This window comes from Dipodomys merriami, unplaced genomic scaffold, assembly GCF_024711535.1.
Source record: "Dipodomys merriami isolate MVZ:Mamm:240054 unplaced genomic scaffold, mDipMer1.0.p SCAF_204, whole genome shotgun sequence".
NCBI lineage: Eukaryota > Metazoa > Chordata > Mammalia > Rodentia > Heteromyidae > Dipodomys > Dipodomys merriami.
The window spans coordinates 732399-747939 of record NW_027203427.1 but is presented as its reverse complement, the minus strand read 5'-3'; the positions used below and the strand labels follow the sequence as shown (position 1 = coordinate 747939).

The window sequence follows — 15541 nt, the reverse complement described above, 5'->3', positions numbered from 1 at the left end:
ACAAAGAACTCAAGCACCAAGAGTGACAATAACAATAACAAAAAACCATTGCTGCTTAGACTATTACTTGTGTTATTGTTTTATGAATCTCAGGTGTTGACACAATTCACACTCAAGTCTATATTGTCTATATCTGAGCAGCTCTGTCAGCAGGTGGAGGCACCAGGAGGAGCAGCTGGGCAGCCCAGACTCTCACTTCTGCTTCCCTGGGAGGTTTTTGTCATAGCTTATATCACTGTGGGAGGGTAACTATAATGATCTTGACAGTAATAAATGGCAACATCTTCAGGCTGCAGGCTGCTTATAGTGAGAGAATAATCTGTCCCAGATCCACTGCCACTGAACCTGGATGGAACGCCAGATGCCAAAGTACTACTAGCATAGATCAGGAGTTTAGGGGCTTTCCCTAGTTTCTGCTGGTACCAGGCTAAATATCTATAAATGTTTCCACTGGCTCTGCAAGTAATGGTGGCTGTGCCTCCTACAGATGCAGACAAGGTGGATGGGGACTGGGTCATCTGGATGTCACACCTCGCATCTGGCAGGGGAAACATGAAACAAATATCCACATTAGTAACCGAGTTATAAGAAGGCTCTCTTGAAGAGTAAAGCATCATGGATCACACTGAAGAATTTTAATGCCCAATATTCTTTATCCTTACCTGGGAGCCAGAGCAGCAGGAGCCCCAGGAGCTGAGCAGGGATCCTCACGTCCATATTGTGTGCTGACTGGAACAGACTGCTACACCGACTATGAGCAGCCTATGAAGAAGTCCTGAGGGCTGTGCTGCTGGCACATGCAAATCATCAGCATCTGGACAAGGTTAAACACAACTGTACGGCTGCCTCATCTCAGTAGATCTACACAAATTTGAGTCTCAGGAGACTTAGGTCAGGCAACAGTCTGTATTGTAGCCACAGAAGAGAATCAGCACATTTCTTTCCTGTGGGTGGAGCAGCCCACTGATCTCATTGAGGATAAAAGTCTCTTTTCTTTTTATTCCTTTATCTGAGACAAGACCTATCCATCAAAAGGTTAGTTCCAGAAATTTACAGACGTTTGTACAACACTCATTTGGCACAGGCATTTATTATCCAGAGCAGGAATTTTGGGAATTGCTCTGATTCACTGATCATCTTTATGTGGCAATTTGTCAGCACTGCTGCCCTGTAATGCGATCCTTAGAGATGAAATAAGAATGTGAAGCTATTACATTGATTAGAAAATAGTTAACCTTGTGACTTGTGCAGCACAGCCTTGTTTTCTCCTATATCTCTGAATTTCTTGCATCAGCAGATACATAAAAGCAAGATATTTTCTTCTCTTCAAACCTGACCAATCTTTTCCACCATCCTAGGGGTGTGTATAGTTTATAATGTCCATTATTGAGGTCTGCATATTAACTTCTGGGTTTTAAACATCTTAACCAAAGCTACTGTGTTTGAATCAGAGATTCTCCTTGAAAAGAAGGATAAACTTGGGTTATGCTGAAGCCTACTGAGTTGCCTAAACCTACATACATTCCTTTCATTTGGTAGTCTCTTCTATTTGAGAAGAGAACACTGTGTTTAACACCTGGGTTAAAGATATTGGGCTCAAGTAGAGCGAGTAGAACCATAGAAAGGAAGATCATGTTGGAATTTTTTAACAGAATCCAGGAGCCAGCAGTACATGGAAATGTCATTCATATTGAGAGGAGGCAACATGGGCTTAGAAGCAAGAGTGAGGAGAGCTGATTGTCTATGCCGGGGAGAAAGATCATTGCAGGCTGCATTGAAGGTGCTGAGGTGGAATGAGACACGAGGACATCCATTTGGGCCTGTGCAGTTGTCAGGGCCCACAAGTCACTACTGCATGGGATGCAAAGTTGACTCATCTCAGCAGTGTTATGCCAGTCTGAGTAATATATGAGCGAATATGTGAGGGGGGTTGTATGCTATGATCATGTAAGTGACAGTGACAGCTGGTGTTTCTCATCATTCAAAAAGTTGATCATGTGGCTAAATTCATGAGTGATTAATGGAGCCAACAGTCATACTCTTGAGGGAAAGAATTGTAATCTAACTACAAGAGAACTTTGTCTAAGAATGTGTTTAAGAATAACCTATTGCTGTACATGTAGGTGGAGAAATCACCATAAATTCACACATTATATGTATGTATGTATAAGACTAGATGAATGAATGTGTGGATGGATAATTTTTCACAGTCTAGAAGTAATGATGCTCTAGTTCCATGAATAGATAGCACCATCACTAATGCACCTGTAAACTTTTTCCAATAAATGCAACAAGTGACCCTTGTGGAAATAATCAAAGCTAAGAAAGTGTAAGATAATTTTGGACCATTTTGTGCCAAAAAAAAAAAAAAAATCGTGGTGTGCGAGGTAAAGGAAAAATGGAGAGAATCAGCTAGCAAGGGATGCCCACTGGCCAATTTCAAGGGATTTTGAATACCATACAAATGCTAATATACAGCATTAAATCAATTGTAAATCCTTGGATTTGCCATGATATTTTCATAAGAAATGGGATATTCTAAAATGATAAAAAATTCTCCACACATTTTCATAAATTGCAAAAGGGAAAAATTGTTATACAGCAGAGAAATCTGGCAGCCAACACCTAGTCTAGAATTGAAATGAAGATCACAAGTAATGATGATTCAAACTGTGGGTCTGTTGGCAGTCACCATAAAAAGAACACAGTGGCACTTCTGGACTTTCCTCACATATATGCACTACTGAATATACCCTGGAGTAAAATTCCATGAATCTAGTTTGAGAGACATTCAGAAACATGGCTGCTGTGCAGTCACTAAGAATGATAAGACTGTGATTTTATTGTGTTTTTTTCTACACAATAGGATGCAAAATAACATATATTCTTCCATTAGAACTTGCTCATCATTTGGCAATATTTCACTGGCAGTAGGCAGAGATTTCAGTTTATAGAAGAATGGAGAAACAAAAGGTAATTCAAGGAGGAAGCTCAAACAAAACTTAATCCGGGGGTTCATTTGTTATAGCAAGATATGATTTTTTCCTACCTCTCTCCGCTGTCCTCCTGTGTCCTATTTCTGTAATTAGGAGAAGGTTTTTCTTTGCTGTTAACAAATTATAGGACTGTGTATTCTCCTTGCCATGCACAGGCCTCTATCTACCACTAGGATCTCAGTTTCTTTCCATGAGGTCAAGACAGGTAAGATCAACTTGGACAAATGCAGGAGACAATCACTGCCCAGGGAATGTATTCTCAAACAGGCCAATCAGCTGTCCTGCAGTGGGATTAAATTAAACATCCTTAAAACCAAACTGCCTACAGACAATAATAGCTGTTTGTAGAAAGAGCTCTAAAGTGCATAACAGATGCATTGGAAGAGCAAACATACATGTCCATAGTTTCATCTATGACGAAGGCCATGAGTTTTGATTAAAGAAGGAAAGTAAGTTACATTTTGAAGGAAGTATCATGAATCAGAGCGATACCAAACATAATTTCTCTCCCTTTGCCTATGAACAAATCACTTAAAATGAAGATTGGTTCTCTTCATTAACAGAGATATTAAAAATGGTCTAAGAGGCTCTGTTACAAGGGGATCCAAGTTTGTTTTGAATAGAGTCAGGTTCTGGTTCATGTTACTCATCTGGGTGTTTGCTGATTTCCAATTGCAGGGACATGATGGAATGAAAAATTAATATTCTTATTCAGAAGATGATTTTGTTAAATGGGCTTCAGTGAGATCACACAGGATATATTTAATGAACCACAGATGTTCAATTTTAACTTATTTCTTCTTCCTTTCATTCTAATCATGCTAAGAGGTGAAAAGACAAAATGTGTTCCAAGATGCCCACTACCCACTTCCCTTGAGTAATAGTGTTGCTAGAGTGGCGAAAGGGGAGCAGATGGGGTGGGGTGACTGGAGTCTCAGGAAACAGGACAGCATGAGAAGTATGTGTTCACTGTCTTGCCTTTGCATTAAAATGAGGGTTCCGTAAGAACAGAGGTTTGTGTCTACAAGTGCTCATGGTACTGTAAGGAAATGTAAGAGAGCTCAAGAACTGAAGATACTTCAGCTTTTACCCCCAGTGGGAGCTGTGGCACCTTAAATCTCTTGGTGACAGAGGGACTGTTAGCATTTGAGATGTCATTGGAGGAACTAGTTGTTCTGAGGTGCAGCAATGAGAGGAATTCCTAAGTAAGTGAGAACTCATTCTTGAAGATGGTGTTTGCACTGATGGAAATCTAAGAAGTCTCTTTGGATGATCGGGATGTGTTAGCTAAGAACTCATACATATGTGGTTGTTATGTTTTCTATTCTCAGATTCCCATTTGGTCTCTTTCATATTGTTATTGAGACCTTATTTGTTCTATTATTTTCTTCATATATTGCTTTTTAGGTGTTTGATCAAATATCAGAAGCTTCAATGATGTTTAAACATTCATAGCATTTATAATCCATAAAATAACTACTTTGAAGTCTATTTAGCATTTGGTGGTTGGTTACTGATGTCACTGATCTTTTTTAAACTTTACATTTCCAATTTATTGTTTGAATCTCTAATGGCTTACCTTTATCTACACAGCATGACAAATGCCAGTGATGGGTCAGGTTTCCTACACTACAAGTCCATTTTGCTTCTTCCATACACCCTGGTATGTGAATTGAGAGTGCATTCAATGTCCAGCCAGGTATTCTACCTTCCTTGGGCTCAAGGTCTCTCTGTCACTCACACATGGAGTGAGGTTTCAGAGAAGAGTATTGAGGGGAGGCTTAGGAGGGATCGGGGAGAATGATGAAAGGGTGTCATACTTATAACTGTACTTGTACTTATAAACATTTGTTGAATGGTAACCACTTTGTATAACTACTTAAAGACAATAAAGATATAATTAAAATTAAAAAAACAGTTTGCAGAACACCGGTATCAAGTACTATGGGGGAAGACCATACAAAGAAATAAACAAAAAAAATCACATAGTACATTATAAGTACATTAAAAAGAACAGCATGAAATATAAAAAAAAATCTATCTTAGGGTTCATTTCACTTAACATCAGCTTATATAGTCATATTTACAGAACTTTTGACCTTTTCTGCTTGTCCTAGGCATAGACTAGTTATTGCAGATAAGGGAAACCATATGACCTATGATTCTTTGGGTCTGACTTACACCACTTAATATAAATTTTCCAGTTTTTCCTTTTCCTAACAAATGGGGTGGTGCCATTTTTTGTGGAGGCATAGTTTTCCTTTTCTTAATCCATTCATCTACTGAGGGGCATGTGTGTTGGTTCCATAGCTTAGCTATGGTGAATAATGCTGTAATAAACATAGTTGTTCTGGTAGTATGGCCTTGTTTGTGATCTTTTGGGTATATGCCTAAAAGTGGGATTGGTCAGTGATAGGGGAGCTCTATGTGGAGTCTTTTGAGGAACCTCCATACTGCTTTCCAAAGTGGTTGAACAAATTTACATTCCCACAAACAATGCAATAGGGTTCCCTTTTGGCCACATCCCCTCCATCATCTGTTATTAGATTTCTTGATTATAGCCATTTTAACTGGGGTGAGGTGGTATCTCAATGTTGTTTTGATTTGCATTTCTTTTATGTCTAGAGAATTTGAGCATTTCTTCATGTGTCTATTGGCCATTCTTATTTCCTCTTCAGAGAAGTCTCTCTTTAAGTCTTTAGCCCACTTATTAATTAGGCTGTTGTTTCTTTGAGGATACATTGTTGGGGGATTTAATTTTTTGAATTCTAAGTATATTTTAGATATGAGGCCCTTTTCCATTGGATGGCTAGTGAAGATCTTCTCCCAATCTGTGAGCTTTCTATTGATCTTGCTTGCTATGTCCTTTGCCATGCAGAAGCTCTGCAGTTTCATGCAATCTCTTTTGTCCAAATTTTCTTTTATTTGTTGTGTTTCTGGGTCTGTGTTAAGAAAATTTCGGCCTGTGCTAAGGAGCCCTAGAGTTTCTCCTATTCCTTCCTGTAATATTTTCAAGATATCTCTTTTTATATTGAGATCTTGGATCCATTTGGAGTTGATTCTGGTGCCGGTGGTATATACGGATCTGCCTTTAGTTTAGAAAAAGGATTTTAAAGACTCTTTGGTGAAGAAAAAAATCCCTTGACAACAAGGAATTGATAAATGTTTAGGTTGATGAACTAATTTGTTTTTTACAGAGATCATTGCCAGTAAGTTTGACATATAAAACCAAAATATTTTTATGCAATTATCACTTTTTAGCTTGTTAAAATGTCATATTTTGCTAAATTTCCCAGAAGAGATTTTATGGTTAGCTTTCTTTCAGAACCCTAACTAGAGTCAGACTTGTTTGTTGGTGCTGCTTTTCAATTAAGAATGACTTTAAAAGATCTACATTTTATTAGTATTTATTTTTAAGAGTTGAGGTTGAACATATGGCTTTACAGAAGAGATTTTATGGTTAGCTTTTTTCAGAACCCTAACTAGAGTCACACTTGTTTGTTGGTGTTGCTTTTCAATTAGGAATGACTTTAAAAGATGTACATTTTATTAGTGTTTATTTTTAAGAGCTGAGGTTGAATATATTGCTTTTCATTTACTTGAATGGTCCTCGATTACTTAGGCCATGCACCCAAAAATGCTTTTAGAGGTCATTTTGGAGATAGGTCTTGTGACCATTTTTTCTTAGACTGGCTTTCAATCAGGATCCTTCAGATCTCAACCTCTTAAGCAGCCAGGGCTACAAGCCTGATTGCTGCCTCCCAGCATCAATCTATAGCTCCCATTGCTCTAGCACTTGTGTTCAGGTGTGTGAGCATTGTTCCGAAGTGAACTGAAGGAGGCACTCTTTTCCAGAAGATGGTTATTCTAGTTTCAAATGCAGTAGGGAGAAATGGAGCATTATCACATATTTTCCCTGTTGAAATGATTAGTCATGCAAGGTTCTTACACCTGTAGGCAGTTATCATTAAGTGAAGCCCAGGAAAATGTGAGCCACAAGCTAATTGCAAACAGAACTCTGTGCATCCTGGCTTGGACCCAATAGTACTATGCAAATCATGAGATGATGTGAAAGAAAAGTACAACTGTGGTAAATCTTGGAAAGGGAGACAAAAATGGAGTTTTCCCAAGAATTGTCATTGTGAGACTGTGAATGGTCAATATTAGCATATTAAGTGCAAGATTCTCACTAATATTCACCAAAATTTTCGGTAGTTAAATACATTAAATATTAACTAAATTCTTCCAACAGATACATCATGTGAAACATGATATGGTTGGTACCAGTATAGTTGATTACAAAAATAAGGGAAACATTACTTCTTGTGTTACCTCATGCAAAATATTTAAGTTATTGGACAGGATGAGAACAGAGTGCAGGGTTCATGGCTCCTTGTTTGAGTTTTAAAGTCATGTTTAAGTTCCTCTTCTTCGGTACATATCAGTTCCAGACATCAGAGCAGACTTCTGATATCTCTCTCAGTTCAAGCACCACTGCAGAACCTTGAGTCACCACGTGCTCAGGAGTCACCTTTGTCACTGCTACTCAGGTCAGCCAGACTATCCTGTCCTAGTTCAAGTCCTCCCTATGCCTGTCACTGACATGTCTAAGGTTCCACTCCTCCCCCTGGTGGTAAAAGGTGAAACAGCAGCAGGTCTCAAGTACAGGTGTTCATTTATTCCTATCACCAACACAAAGGAATTATTTACTATTATATACTGATAGTTATCATTAACAATCACCAGCAGTGAAGTCTTGGGTATATCAAAGAAAATCGTGACCTCAGAGAGTTTTAATATTAATGAGACTGAGAGAAATCAAATGAACAAACACTGTTTCTATCGCTGATCCTACTTAGTTCTTTGGGATTCTCATCCCCTTTTTCAATGTTGTTGTGACTTTTGAACTTAAGGCCTGGATGCTATGGCTGAGGTTTTCTGCTCAAAGATAGCACTGAACTACTGGATACACAGTTTCACTATTGGCTTTTGGTTGGTTAATTGGAAGTAAGTGTCTCACAGGGGTTTGTGTGTGAGCTGGCATTGACCTGTGATCCTCATAGCTCAGTTTCCTGAGTAGCTAGAATTACAGGTCTGAGTCACTGGTCCCCAGTCATATTCTCCCACTCAGCAATGTCCTTAATCAGGGCACATGGGATTGGACTTCCAGTTCCATTTAGTGTCTTCTAATTTCTTATAATGAATAGAGAAATAGACAAGAAGTTGAACAGTTGAACATTATATTTCATGGAAATTAAACTCAACTGTGTTCTGACTAGTGGCCAGTTATCCAAACTAAGGCAGAGGTCTTCTAATCCATCATGTGTTCACAGCTTGAAGCAGTACACACTGGTCAGTGAGGATAATTACTCTGTGATTAAATTTATATAAACCAACACAGCCCTATTTTTAGAAGAGTGTGTATTTTTACTATATTCATCATGTGTTTCAATAAAAAAGTAGCCTGTCCATTTATTTAAAGGGAAGCATTTGAGGGTAAAAAAGAGAAAGAAATGTTAGTCTCTTATATCCCCAAGTTTCTCAATAACCCCTTTTAGTGCTATGACTAACCTTTGCCTTCTCTGATTAAGTCACAGCATTGGTCCCTAATTGTAGAGTGGACACTTGCTTCTCTAAAACACTGATTTTTCCTTCTTAATTCTCAGCTATTACTTAGTGTGCTGTTCAGTTTTGAGGATGTTGATTCCCATCACATTCCATAGATTAGGTTCAGCCTCACTAACTGGACTTTCAGAGAAAACATGTCCTAGGAGGCAATGCCATGTGGTTATCTATCCTCACGGGGCATATTACCTGTGCTTCCCTCATAGGAGAACACTGTAACAAAGATTGTTGGATTTCAGTCTTTATTCACATCCAGGCCCAAGCATCCATATCTCTGTCTCTCTCTGTCTCTCTCTGTCTCTCTCTGTCTCTCTCTCTGTCTCTGTCTCTGTCTCTGTCTCTGTCTCTGTCTCTGTCTCTGTCTCTGTCTCTGTCTCTCTCTCTCTCTCTCTCTCTCTCTCTCTCTCTCTCTCTCTCTCTCTCTCTCTCTCTCTCTCTCTCTCTCTGTTCTCTGTCTCTCTTGCTCTTTCAATTTTTCTCTCTCTTAAATTCCAAGGGATTTCTAGGCTTTCATGTCTTGAGCAGAGGAGGATGAGCAAATATACATTTTTATTGCATCAGAGCCACATTTAGGATATATATTTATTTTTCTAGTACTCACACATTTAATACATTGTCACAGTTTTCAGCCAAGTGTAAGTAAAAGTTTTCCAAATGGCCATCCAGTTTCTGCTCTTGTTTGGACATAGTAATGAATAAACTCCATGTGGGAACCCTCCTCACTTCACTCTAGCTTCACTGCCTGTAGTCTTTGTCCTCACTGCCTGGAGATGTCCTCTGCATACTGTGTGGCTCCAGTTCCTCATCCTCAATCTTGGTCATGTTGCATTTCACCCCATTTGTTTGCATGTTTGTGTCTCATTCATTGAAAACACCATCACTTAGACACTAGAGAAATGGGAGAGGGATATAAGGATATTCAGATGTATGGAATGGAGTAGACTAAGGTAAATGTGAACCCATGGTTTAGAGGAAAACAACTTCTGAGGGGCCAAAGTTTCAGATAATAAATTTAGGAGACACTCTGCATTGAAAATCTTAGAAAATGACTGGTGCTGAAAAGAATAATGGTTAGAAAGAAAGAAATAGAACCAAGTTATTTCCTTCATATGAGGGGGAAAATTAAAAAAAAGATTTTATGAGAAATATCTTGGATGGAGGCTTTGCGAAAGAACATTCACAAGAGAAGAAAAGCAACCATTCATCGGAAGTGCACAGGGCAGCAATGCGAACACCATGGGCTGGTCTCTACATTGCAGATCATGATTTTTGGTTGCACTTGCTTTGTTTAAAATGGTATTTAAAAAAAATTTAAATCCATCCTGCTACCAAGGTAGCTGTCTAGATTTTCCTTCCTTGTTTCTTTGTGTCATTGCTTTAATCTATCTTAAATTTCTTTTATTTTTTTCTACTTCACTAACTCCATACATTTCTACATATCTACTTCTACCTAGCCAACTACCTAACTACCTATAATCAGTGTTATAACTTATCAACTTCTGGGTAATGATGATTATGATTAACTACACTTTGGGGTAGGGCAGAAAAACAAAAAACTCAGATATCTGGTACCAAGGCAGCAGTCTTCTATAATTATTTTCATTCTGATTTTTTTTCTGAGTGACTGACATTTAAAAAGCTATTGTGAATATCCTAATATAGATCCTGTTGAAACGAAAATATACTTTTTAGGTTTCTTTGCTTGGTCGTGGGGCCTGAAATCTGGTCCTGGGCTTTGTCCCTTAGCTCTTCAGCTCAAGGCTAGCACTCTCCCACTTAAGCCACAGTGCCACTTCCAGCTTTTTCTGCTTATGTGGTGCTGAGGAATCGAACCCAGGGCCTCATGCATGTGTGGCAAGCACTCTACCACTGAGCTACCTTCCCAGCCCATAAAAATACACTTTTAAAAAAAGAGTAAGAGAGTCGTTCTGTCTTTGGAAAAACATTTTTCAAGGACAAATTTGTGATGTGCAGGTCTCATTGGGACACATGGTAACTTTAGTTCTGGGATTTGATCTAGATTTCCACCACCCTGCATCTGTGCTGACTCTGTTGCTTTGCCTAGTAGTTGACGATTTGCATGCACCCAGAGCACAGCCCACTTCACCTGAGAACTTCTTTAAGGCTGCTCAAATTCTGTGATTCAGTCAGTCCCAGTGAGCACATACCATGGACAGGAGGGCCCAGCTCCTGGGGCTCCTGCTGCTCTGGCTCCCAGGTAATGGTCAGGCAGGGTTTGATGTACACACAGAGCAGAAGCTAGAAAAGGCACAACTGGGCTTCCAGGTTCTGAACAGAAAGCCTCGAAAAAGTTGTAGTCTAGCGTGTGCTGAAAGGAAGTATTATAAATTTTATCACAGAGAGAATAATCATCACTGAGGACATTTGGTTTTTACATTACTGATTGGCTATAATATTACTGAAGAGAAAATTGCATTTTTCAATAAATACCTAATGGTTTATCTGGTCTTTATATTCAGGTAATTATTTTCCTGGTTGTTATAGATTACATTTTGTTGTATTGTCATAAACTCTTCACCTCTACTCAGAATGACTCTAATATCAACCTCAATATCTTCCTCCTAGGCAAACTCACACAATCTGCTGGGCTGCTCCCCAGACCAGCCAGCCATGAGGACAGTTCACCCAGCCATATGGGAGGTTTTTGTTCAAGGCTGTATCACTGTGGGAGGAATATGTGTAGTTTGCATGCAGTAATAAACTCCAACATCCTCAGCTTCCACCCTGTTGATTGTCAGTGTGAAATCTGTGCCTGAGCCACTGCCACTGAATCTGTCTGGGACCCCAGATGCTAGTTTAGAAATCAAGTAGATCAGTTGATGTGGAGACTGGCCTGGCTTCTGCAAGTACCAGTGCAAATAGGTGTTTCCATTGCTATGCAGAAGGCTCTGACTAGACCTGCAGGAGATGGAGGCTGGCTCACCCAGGGTGACAGGCAAGGATCTTAGAGTCTGGGTCATCACAACATCTCCAGTGGATCCTGAAATTAGAATAAGGCAGAGTGCAAGATTATATATAAACATAGAGAACCATGCATGCATTACGTTTATTTATATGTTTCCTCTTTTCATTTTCATGATTTGATTTTTTTTTTTTTGGGTCCAGTCGTGGGGCCTGAACTCTGGGCCTGGGCGCTGTCCCTCAGCTCTTCAGCTCAAGGCTAGCACTCTACCACTTGAGCCACAGCGCCACTTCTAGCTTTTTTCTTATGTGGTGCTGAGGAATCGAACCCAGGGCATCAGGCATGCAAGGCAAGCACTCTACCACTGAGCCACCTTCCCAGCCCCATGATTTGATTTTTAATTTAAAATACTAAGTATCAAAAGAGATATTTTTGAAGCACAAAAGTGTATCTAGGAGTCAAGAACAGTATTCCCACCTAGCAGAGTCTTCACTCAAGCACAAATTCTTGCTCTTTCTGAACTGTTCCTCACTCTCTCAGAACCTAAATCTCCTTGCCCTACCATGAACATCTAACACATGGATAAGTTACCACTAGTCCATGAGAGCTCACCCTCCCACCCTCTCTGATTCCTCACCTCCCTTTGCCCTTACCAGGGATCCAGAGCATTAACAGCCACAGGAGCTGAGACAAGGACTTCATTTTTAGGAGTGAAATGAGGAGTCTTGACAGGCCAAGGCAAGATCATAGCTGAACCTTTATTTCAGACTTAGAAAGGAAGGTCCCCTTAGGAAGCAATATGCAAATAGCCAGATGGATGTAACTGTGTAAGAAAAGAAAAAGGAACAGTGTCTATTGGCCATCCTTTCCTCTTCAGAGAAGGTTCTCTTTATGTCTTTACCCCACTTATTTCTTGGGCAGTTGTTTCTTTGAGAATTTCTATTTGGAAGTTTTAATTTTTTGAGATCTAAGTATATTTTAGATATGAGACCCTTGTCCACTGCATGGCTAATGAAGATCTTCTCCCAATCCCTGGGCTTTCCATTGATCTTGCTAGCTATGTCCTTTGCTATGTAGAAACTCTGCAATTTCGTGCAATCCTATTTGTCCAAACTTTCTTTGACTTGTGTTTCTGGGTCTCTTTTAAGAAAATTTCCACCTGTACCCAGGACACCTAGGGTTTTTCTGATTCCATCCCGTAATGTTTTCAGTGTCTACTTTGTCTTCGAGGTCTTTGATCCATTTGGAGTTGATTCTGGTGCAAGGTGATATATAAGGATCTAGCTTTAGTTTTCTACAAGTGATTAACCAAGTTTGCCAGCACCATTTACTGAAGAGGCAAGAAATCTAATAACAACAGATGCTGGAGGGGTTGTGGACAGAAGGGAACCTTAGTGCACTGTTGGTGGGAGTGTAAACATGTTCAACCACTTTGGAAAGTAGTATGGAGGTTTCTCAAAAGACTCCACATAGAGCTACCCTATGACCCAGCAATCCCACTTTTGGGCATTTACCCAAATTATCACAAACAAGACCATACTAAAGCTACCAGCACAACTATGTTTAAGCAGCATTATTTAACATAGCTAAGATATGGAACCAACCCAGATTCCCCTCAAAAGATGAATGGATCAAGAAAATGTGGTTATATACACAATGGAATTATATGCCTCCATCAGAAAGAATGACATTGCCCCATTTGTTAGGAAATGGAAAGAGTTGGAAAAAATTATATTAAGTGAAGTAAGCAGGCCCAAAGAAACATAGGTCCCATGGTTTCTATTATTTGCAATTACTAGTATATGTTTGATATAAGCAGAAATGGTCAGACAAGTTGATGTTAAGCGAAATGAACACCAAGATAAGGATTCAAATGTTTTTGATTGTTTCTAACATATTTATAAAATGATTTCTTTGTTGCTTTGTGTGTCCCTCCCCCAGGGCATAACCCCTGTTTTCACTGTATTTAATGTTGATATAATTTGTGGAGGGGAAGGGAAAAAACAAATTGTTTAAATAGGGATACAGGTGGACCCATTGCAAAAATGAGATGTACAAGACATTATGGTGACAAACGAACTTTACAACTTTGGCATTGAGGGGCAGGGCTGGGGGCTTCATGGGACTGGGGGCGGTGTGGGTAGATGGGAAGAGATGTGAATGTGAAACAAAGGAGGAGGCAACAATGCTTGATAAGAAATGTACTCATTACCTTGCCCATGTAATTGTAATTCCTATATATGATATTTTCACAAAAAAAGCCTCAATGGATGTATATATATATGATCAATTAAAATTATGGTTTATTTCTTTTGGTTTTTGCTTTCTATTTTTATATCCTTTCTGGCTGTTTTTGTTTTCTGTACCCTTTGTCTTATATATAAATTTTGTTTTATTTTCAAGAGAGTAGGGGTTGCCATAGTAATGGTGGGACAAATGGTCAACAAATGCATCAGTAATACTCACTAGACACTGTTGAAAATGAACTACACAACTTTTGGGGAAAGGATCAGGAGGAAGGAAAGGGAGAAAATGGGGGAAGGGATGACACTGTTCAAAAATTAATGTACTTATTACCTGTCTTATGTAACTGTAATCACTTTGTATATCACCTATACAATAACAATAAGACATGAAAAATAATGAGAGTAGTTTATTTTGAAAAGATCAAACAAAAAAAATTAGATCCAAACTTTCCAAAATGGCAGTACAAAATCTTTATTATTTTGTCTCAATGTTTTTTAAGTTAATAACAAATTCATGATTCCATTTGACTTCCAAAAGTGCTCTGACAGTGGCATTGAGAAATAACAATAATTCATGTGATATTCAGCATGAAAAAGAGATTAATTTTCTGATAGTAAGATTACAATGTTGGCTGTTTTGTTAAGACATGAGTAGAAATAAGTTGTTATAAAGATCTAATTTCCTGAAGAAAAAAGTTGACTATACAAAAATAATAAATGCTTAAAGTGGTGAACTAACTTGTTAATTAATTCCTTTAGATCATCGCACAATGTTTTCAAATATAAAAAATTATATTGTACATCAAATTAGATTGTACTGTGGCAATCAGTAATTATTTTAAAAAATTTTAATGACTTTATCATATAATACTAATTTTCAAAAATCTTTTTCACAAGCTATATTGTATTAGCCTTGCATCTCCAATATACTCTTCTGTAATTCGGGTAGGGGAAGGGAAAAAACAAAATGCTTATATAGGGATACAGGTTGACCCATTGTAACAGTGAGATATACAAGACACTACGTTAAAACAAACTTTTCAACTTTGGTGGGGGGGAGGAGGACTAATTGTGGATGTGGGAGGGAAGGGATGGTAGGGCAAAAACTAAGGAGGAGGCAACAATGCTAGATAGGAAATGTACTCATTACCTTGCTCATGTAATAGTAACCCCTCTGTACAGGATTTTTACAATGAAAAACATACAAAAATCTGCTTTGACCTACAGAAAAGTGTTTCCTCTTTATTGGGTGACTGCAAATTATTAACACAATCTCAGCTACACATGAGTACAGATGCATATTCCTTGTAAGTCATAATAGGCATTGTGTGTGCTGCTTGGGATAAGCAGAAAGACACAGAGTTAGAGTGTGAAGATGCCTCCATGACCTTTCCCCCAATACTTTCCCATGATCTCAAAAGTCTGGCTGCATCTGAGAAGCTCTGTCAGCAGGTAGAGGTACCAGGAAGAGCAGCTGGGGCAGCTCAGCCTCTCACTTCTGCTTCTCTATGAAGTTTGTTATGACTTGTATTACTGTGGAAGGGTAACTACAACTCTGTTGACAGTAATAAAAAATAAAAAATAAAAAAAACTAGTAAAATCTTCAGGCTTCAGGCTGCTGATGCTGAGAGTGAACTGTGCCCAGATCCATGCCACTGAACCTTGATGGTACTCCAGATTGCATCCTAGTTGCATAAAGGGTCAGGACCTTTGGAGATTTCCCTGGTTTCTACTGGTGCCAAATTAAGCTA

The 15541-nt window shown here is 38.8% G+C and overlaps 1 long non-coding RNA gene and 1 gene segment (V, D, J or C); both read right to left on the bottom strand.

The window, feature by feature from the left end:
• Window positions 1-107: 107 nt before the first annotated feature.
• LOC138833332 (immunoglobulin kappa variable 1-27-like) lies at window positions 108-744 on the bottom strand. The segment is given in 2 exon segments: window positions 108-538; window positions 663-744. Coding segments are annotated over 2 exon segments (366 nt in total).
• An 8694-nt stretch (window positions 745-9438) lies between these two features.
• LOC138833331 (uncharacterized) lies at window positions 9439-12260 on the bottom strand. The gene is made up of 3 exons (XR_011373864.1): window positions 12198-12260; window positions 11566-11622; window positions 9439-9509 (listed from the first exon to the last, which is right to left on the bottom strand). It is a non-coding gene; the product is annotated as an uncharacterized lncRNA (long non-coding RNA).
• Window positions 12261-15541: the final 3281 nt, after the last annotated feature.